At 30.3% G+C, this 8,491-nt stretch overlaps 1 protein-coding gene across 1 annotated transcript; it reads right to left on the reverse strand.

Moving 5' to 3' along the window:
• Positions 1–1,819: 1,819 nt before the first annotated feature.
• On the reverse strand, positions 1,820–4,910 carry LOC105799211 (zinc finger protein WIP3). Its single transcript, XM_012629643.2, has 2 exons — positions 4,194–4,910; positions 1,820–2,784 (listed from the first exon to the last, which is right to left on the reverse strand). Exons 1-2 carry the CDS (start codon positions 4,803–4,805, stop codon positions 2,347–2,349), a joined length of 1,050 nt encoding a protein of 349 aa, XP_012485097.1. The 5' UTR covers positions 4,806–4,910; the 3' UTR covers positions 1,820–2,346.
• Positions 4,911–8,491: the final 3,581 nt, after the last annotated feature.

The following is an 8,491-nucleotide window of genomic DNA, read 5'->3' on the forward strand; positions in this document are numbered from 1 at the left end:
GATATATAATTTTTAATTTGAGGGTAGATTGTGTAACTAATTGGATAATTATTTGTTATACAAGTGGTAGAAAATTTTTATTCCACAAGCGGTGTTAAGATTTTATCACATGTCTTATTTTTTAAAATTTTAAGAAATATTATTTGATACACAGTGAGTGTAGTTTTTAGACTCACAAGTGGGTTGAGGATTTGAGAAGTGTATTATGAGATGTAGTAAAAAATATAAATAAATAAATATGACAATTATCTCACTTATAACCCACTTGTGGAGTCTAAAACACTCCACTAACTATATATCGATAATTACCTATCTTTTAAATATAACTTAACGACAAATAACAAAATCTCAATCAGCTTATAGAAATAAAACTTCCCGTATCAAATAATTTCTTAACATAATTACTAATTTCTTCTTTAAATTTGATATATAGTAAAATTCATTTGATTATAATTATAATTTTATCTCGTAATAAAAAAAATTACACCCAACATTAGAATTTATTAATTTATGATGTGGTTGGTTGGTGCCATGATGTGGGTAATTGAGGTACTTGAGTTTAACCAAGCATGGTAAAAGCATTTTAATTGATGTGTTTAACTTTCAACTAAAAGTATATTTTTTGGTAGACAAAAACAGCAATTAAACAATTACAATAAAAATTAATCTGTTATACTCACATTTTTGTTAGCATACTGAGCTCCTTGTAGTAAACTTGGTAGATCCATGAATAGCAAAAAGCTTTTACACTCCATTATTCACGTATTTAGTCATTTAATCAGCAGTCATATTTTACAACTTTTGAATATGGCAAATTTTTATTCTTCAATCTCGTTTGAGAAGGCAACTAATTAAACCTAATTCAATCAACTTACTAGAATCAGCTCCACCAACTAGCAGAGTCTTCACTAAGAATACATTATCACATTTTAGTTCTACTTGCTTGAATCTTTTCACCCATGCTATGCGCAATTCTTCATATATGGCATATGCTTCAATTCGAAAAATTGATTCCTCCAATACTCAAAAAGCATTTTAATTGATGTGTTTAACTTTCAAAGCATTTTATTTTGCGTGGAGCAAATTTTTTTTTAAGAATTGAGTGGTTTTTTTTTTTTTAATTTTGAGGGTTGTGTAAAAAGATTGTTCAATTATTCACGTTTTTAATCAAAGTTGGATTATAGGTCCCATGGGACAATTTATCCATCTTAATCTATTTCTTTTTATTTCGTTCTTCGATTAACTTTTGTTGTTCCTTTGAAATTTAAACAGAAAATTATAACTTCTTTTTCCTCTTTTCGCGACTCTTCAGGTTTAGTGCACAAGTTTAGATTTTTCGGCCAAATTGCAATTCAAGGCCACAAATTCTCCTCTGTTCAATTTGATCCCTTTTCAATTCTTTTTCTCTGTTTTATTTTTTACTAGTTATCATTAGATTTCGGGGAATTCTACATCTGTTGATCTTGGATTTTCACATTAAAGAGGGTTTTATTTATGAGTTACTATTTTATGTATTTTTAATGTATAATTCTGTGTATTGTCAATGAATTAGATGATGACATATCATTTAAAATTAAGTAAAATTTAATTTTAAATTTTTTGATGGTGTGCTATTATTTGATTCCCTATATTAATTTTACTAGATTAAAAATAAACTCTTTTGGGTTTGGCAGTTTAATTGTCATATACGAAGGCACGATGATTAATGCTTCTCATGCATGCATACATGCAAAATCATATCAACTAAACTTTAGAGCTAAAAGCATCAAAACATGATTGATTGAAAATTATGATTAAGATCATGGTGGTAGCCAAGACATTAATTAAAGACCGAACAGATAACTTTTCATTTGTCCAGAAAACAGTACAAATCCCGATCCTATTAAAAAGATTACCAAATAGCAATGAAGCTGATAAATTTTCTCCGTTACGAAAATAACCCAAATTTTCTTCAGATCTTAATCATCCAGTCGAAGAAAATTCATCTACTTCACCCCATGAGGTAACCTGTTCTTTTCTTTTTTATTCCCTATTACAAAGCATCTAAAAAAGTTTCTGAGGCTCAGCCCTGATCACAAGCTTATTTGGATTAAGCCTAAGAAACTTTTAAAGCTATAGCTAATTTAAAACACGGAAATTAAATGTCTATTGAATTACTGGTAAAATGATGAAGGATTTGTGTTTAAGTCTTCAGTCGACATCGGTTTTAGGTTTAACTAGTGATCCGGTGTTGGTGTTAATTGAAGACTTAAACGCAACTCCTTTGATACTCTACCAGTGATTCAATAGACCGGAAATTAAATAAGATTTAAAGGTTGAAGAAAGGGTAGTTGGGAATTGAACATGCTAGTGAGTGAGTTCATCTTCGGAGCCAGTAATGCAATCCTTGTCAAGGTCTTCAAATCCTTCAAGAGAAGGATGAGGAGAATGGCCGTTTCCGAAGGACCTAATGTGATCTTTCAAGGATCTTTTGTGTTTAAAATCAGAGCCACAAGTGCAATACCATAGCTTGCCACAGTTCTTCTCGTGGGTTCTCCAATCCCCTTTGACAGCAAATGGCTTCCCACATTTCCTACACATGAAGGGCTTGGCACCATGTTTCCTTTTGTAGTGAGTTTGAAGTGTTCGAAAGTCTTTCAATGGCTTGGCTCGTGGGTGGTTGATGTTGTTTTTGCAGCCATGAGCACAGCAGTAGCATGGCAGCCTCAGCATTGCTGTTGGCTGTGTTCCTTTCAGTGAATCTGGCCCTTTCCTGTATTCAGATCCATGCCCCCACATATGCATCTGCACCAACAATACTTCATTTATAATCTCATTGTGAAAAATAGGAGATGGAGTCCCTTTTTTATGTTAATTTTTAAGTTTCAGGTTACGTGGATCCTATTTCTTTTTTAAAAAGAATGAATTGGGGTAGGGAATAATTTATCAACTAATGTTTAAGAATATATAAGATCACTTGGCAAAAAAAGGCAACACCAAAGAACATTAGGATATGTCTTTTAATTAAAAGTTGCATAATTAAAGTGATTAAGGAGTGGAAATTTTACTCAACAAAAGATAAGAATCCAAAGCTGTAAAAAATGAACAGCTCAAATAAAAACAATCCCATGGCCCTCACACCTTTCCTTTATTCTTATTTTTTTTTTTTAAAAAAAACACTTTAAAATGTTGTGTTATACATCCTATGCTACCCCAGCTTCCTTTCTTCCCCTACAGCTTTCCACCAAAAAGGGAAGCATTGAAGGAGAAAAGTCAACAAAATCTAGATTTCTATTTGGATTTGTTAAAATTTTCTTAATCATATGGAGAGGCTCTTTCACGTAACAATTTAAAGGCAATTGGATCATCGATCCACATCTACGACTTTACAAGCTAAGGCCATTTTCATTTCAAATCTTCTCTTCCTAATTATTGATTACCTCAATCCTAGTTTTATAAAATTTTCAGTAAAAACTGTTGCCTGCAATCAGATTAACCAATTAGTTTGAAATGGGGTTAAAATGAAAAGAAATTATACTAACTGGGTCATTTGGAGAGAATAATTTGGACTTCCTCACAATGGATCTAACCAAAAACCTAGACAAGGTTTGGTTTTCGATGGAAAAAGAACATCAAATTAAAAACAAAAACGATTTGAGAAGTAAGGCAGTGTAATTCAGCATCTAGTTGCACTGCATATATTACCTACACAGAATTATACACACATATATAATATATATGCAAAATAGAGATATATGAAAATGCTAGCTTGTTGCACACTTTTGACTGTTGCATCCAATGTAGGGGAGAGAAAATTATTGACCATGTTGGAACTTGGAAGGACCGTAATTGTAATTTTCCCTTTCTTAATTATATTCTCTACGTTTTCATCCCTTCTGTTTCTGTTTTTATCACTATTATATAAAGTATTCATTTTTCTTTGTATGATATCTTTTGATCTACATGAACAAGATCTTCTACCTTCATTTTTTTCAAAGACAACTTTGAAATATAATTTTGTGACGTTTTCCAGAAGAAGATTTTGCATGCAATAAGGACTAATTAAAACACTTTAATTTGCATCAACAAAACCAATAAACAGTGAATTTGTTAATATCTATGCGAAGAAAACTTGATGATGTCCATGTACATACAGGGAGCCATGGGGTTCATAAGATTAAAGAAGTTGAAAGATAGAAGAAAATTTTACCGACCTGCATGTTATTGTACCTATTGAATGTCTTGCTACAGATGGAACAAGCAAACTGCATGGGACCAACGAGGATCTGTGCTGGTGTTGGGATCCAAAACCTACTCTCTGTGTTGAAAGAACATCCATGGAAACAACTTTTCTTCATGGGTTCTTCTTCTTCCTTAAAAACCTTATTTTCAGCAACTGAATAATTATTATTATTATCTCCATCATCTCCAGTACTACTGTTAGGCAACCCAATGTGCAAAGAAACTGTAACTTTCTCTATATTTTCTTCTTTAACAATATTCCCAACATCATCCCCTTTCAATGATTTGTTCTCTGTAAGCCTGCTTAAAAGTGGTAGGCATTGAATAGGTTCCTGACCAAGCTGCCCACCATCTTGTTGTTGTTGCTGCTGTTGAAATGAAACAGGCAGTTTCAAGATAGCCATGGGGTTTATAATCTGAACTTGCTGATCATTCGAAGACGACGAAGACGATGAAGACGATGAAGATGATAGCGAGAGTGATAGTGATGAAGAAGGAGTAGGTGAGGAAGATGGTTTGAGCCATTCAATGAAATTAAGGGCTTGAAATTCATCAACATGGTAGCTCCTAAAACCCATCTTCATCACAGGGAAAAAAAGAAGAAGGGAAAACTGGGTTAATTAAAATCCAGATTTTTATGTGGGAAAAAGCCTTAAGCCTTGCAAATATAGCAGCTGATTTATGGAAAGTTTGGTTTGGTTTGTCTTTTAGGAAGTACTCTTTATTATTTAAAAAAAAAAAAAAAAAACCTTCTTCCTTGACCTTTAACTTTTCTCCACCTTTGTCATTTGTTTTGATTTAGGGGGAGAGTACGAGAGACTGAAAATATGAAAGAGAGATTAGTGGTGGGGTTTAAGACAATGACATGCATAAATCAAGAGAATCCTAGAACAGTATGATCTACCTTAATGTAAACACACTTACTTGTACATTGCTTAGCTACAGTCATTATTTAGTTATTTCCTTTGTTAAAAGCTTTGGATTAATATTATTGGAATAATCTCAAATTTAGCTTCAAACATTTATATATTTTTATCAATTTAGTCCTTATTCTTTTTTACTCTCAACCTTTCAAAAAGAGTTAAATTACTTTTTTAATGGAAATACAGACTAAAACATTAATTTTTTAACAATGATGGTGCGGTAACTTGTATAACAATCCACGTGTACTTTTATGCTAACATGACACTATTTATCATATAAGCCATGTCAATATATAATTTTAAAATATATAAAAGTTCATAAAATTCAAAAAAAACATGAAATATATGTAGATTATCGTTCGAGCCGTGATATTTAAAAATTTAATGTTTTAAACATTTTCCGTTAAAAAGAACAACAACTTAACTCTTTTTAAAGGTTGTGGTTAAATTAGACTCTCTTTTAAAAAAAAATGTTGACACTAAATTCAACTAAAAGTGAATCTTAATAAAAAAATATAAACGTTGAGAACTAAATTTAACATTGATAACACATAATTTCAACAAAAAAAGATAATTTTAATTTTAATAAATGGTAGTGATTATTGTGCATGAAAACATGGAATATAAATAGGAGGGTTTCTTGTTTCCATTTTATAATGTTTTTGGAGGGCATTTTCTTTCCTTAAGCGTATGATGAAAATTGACCAACCAAAACAGGTTAGAAGGGATGACCACAAAGCATTAGTCAATACCTAAAAGAAAAGGAAACTGAAAAACTAAAATTAATTGTATTTTCTTGAAAGAATGTTAATATTCAATTTCATATTTAGAAAGAAATACTTTTATTGGCAATAATCAATGAATTAGATATGCAGTCGTAATTTCAACATAGGCTGCAGTCCTTTTGCCACATTTTAGTTTTACGAAATTTGCGTCATGCCCATTTTCAACATTTTGACATAATGAATTTTCTATTCCACCTAATTAAACTTGATTATTGCAATTAATAATCTTCAATCAAGGATTAAACCTTAATGTTTTAAAATATTAAATATTTTAAGATTTCAAATTTGAGTTTTATCTAAAAAAACACATGATTTTTGTTGTATATTGACTCGGTAAATTTCAATTTAATAGGTTACTTTTGAGCTTTCAATTAAGACAACTTACTATTTAGTAAAATATTTTTTTTACAACAATTAAAATATATCTTCACTCTACCGATTGACATTGGTTTTGTTGTCAGCGTAGGAGGACGTATACTGAAGTACATTATTCTCTTACTTAAAGGTTGAGAATGGGCTATGAATAGTTTTAGAGATTGTATAAAAAAGAACAAATATAAACATTAAAAAAAATTGTATCTTCACTATTAATTAATCTAATTGGTTTCTCTTTCCACATTAAATTCTAATTTTGTGTAATTATTAGCCTTCACAGGTATGATGGAAATTGTGAAAAGTTTATCATTTTTTGACATATGTCAAATATTTAACCCGTTTTAGATTGTGTATGAGATAATTTTCTTATTTTTATTACAACTTACAATTATATTAACAATTACCATAAAAATCATCATAAACACTAATTTGCTTACATATAATTTACACATAACAAGAAATTCCAAACCTCCAGAAACTTCAACATTGTGAATTGTAATTTGTCAAACATTTTACTTTTATACAAATTATTCATAGAGTTTATTAATATTAAAACCCCAATAATCACACTTGATTCAAACAAATTTCTTTTCAGGATTCAGAATTTTAACTACAAAATCTTTGTACAAATCAAGAACACAGTACCATAAATAAATAAAAGAGTGAAAGAAATTGAAGCTCAACAACCGCCAGATCCTACATTAGCAATGATAACTATGTGTTTGAGCATACGATGGCAAGAAAATGAAGGAAAATATTGACCCCAAATTATGCAATCAAACCTCCTCTGGGTTTTGTCTAGGAGCCATGCTTAAGGCTTCTTACTTTTTTTTTTTTGCCGACAAGATTTTGTGAGCGGATTTTCAGGGGGATAAAACATGTTTTAACCCTTTTCCTTTTGTAATTTTCTTGCATGCTTTTTCATTATCTTTTGCTCCACCTTGCCTTTTTTATACTGTTTTCTGACCCCCACCCCCCACATTCCCAAACCTCAATCTACTTAACCTCTGTTGAAAACGAAATTAAACCAAAAAAGAATACTAAAAAAAACGAGTTAACGTTCTAAATTAGACCTCCTCATGCTCGGGTCACTTGGCATGGCTCGAAAGTCCACCCGAAAGTAGGAGAGTTTAGGTAAAATATAAGTCCGAAAAATAGACTTGGATCATAAAATACCCATTTCTCGGGCAAGGCATTTTTGGCTTGGACCCGGGCCGGCCCGAATTCACAATAGGGCAAAAAAATCTTCTATTTTTTTGTTATTTTAATGTTCTTTTCTTGTTGTTTTCTCCCTATGTTGCTATTATTTCACTATTACGTCACTACTATTTTATTGTTATTGTCTAGATATTGTATAAAACTTGTTTTATTGTTAATTTTGTTATTATTTTAGAGGCATTCTTATTAAGTTGCATCTATCTTAGTGTTATTTAAGTATACATATTTTTTAAATTCATTTTCAGTTTGTTAGGAAATATTTATTTGTTTTTAGTATTTTTGATGTATCATATATATTATATAAAAATAATAATATAGGCAGACGTAACCCAGATTTTAACATTTTTATCTGGACTAAGATTGAGAAAAATTTTAAGCCCATTTTAAGCCTAAAGTTTTAGCTGGACTTGGACTGAGCCCAACCCAACCTATGAACACCTCTAGCCCTAATACTAGTCATCGTTGTTCTTATTTTATTTCAACTGTTCATGCCTACTCTAATGTTGATAAGGATAACTTATATGATTGAATAAAATTTGCTAACATGTTTTTAAAGGTATCGTTAATATTTCATTTACGAAAAATAAATTACATTAAATATAGTAGTTAAATAAATTATATTAAAGATGGTAGTTAACAGTAAATATATTATAATGATAAAATATATTTTTGGGCACAATTAGGAGTATATGTCGATTTCAAGAAATTATATAGGAAATAAGCCAATATTTTGTAGATGTGGCAAAAACTCGTCAACAAAAACACTTTCTTTTGATATATCAACTCTTTTAGTTAGATGGTAAAGTATTATTGTTTTCATCTTTAACTCCCAAGTTTGATGCCTATCTCAAGCCCTTTTTTCATATTGTTTTAGGTTTTTTATAAATTTTAATTTTAATTAATGTTTTTAATTAATAACTCTTTTATTTATAAAAATAAAATAAGAAATATAGAATTATATAGTGAAAA

This window comes from Gossypium raimondii, chromosome 9 (assembly GCF_025698545.1).
Source record: "Gossypium raimondii isolate GPD5lz chromosome 9, ASM2569854v1, whole genome shotgun sequence".
NCBI lineage: Eukaryota > Viridiplantae > Streptophyta > Magnoliopsida > Malvales > Malvaceae > Gossypium > Gossypium raimondii.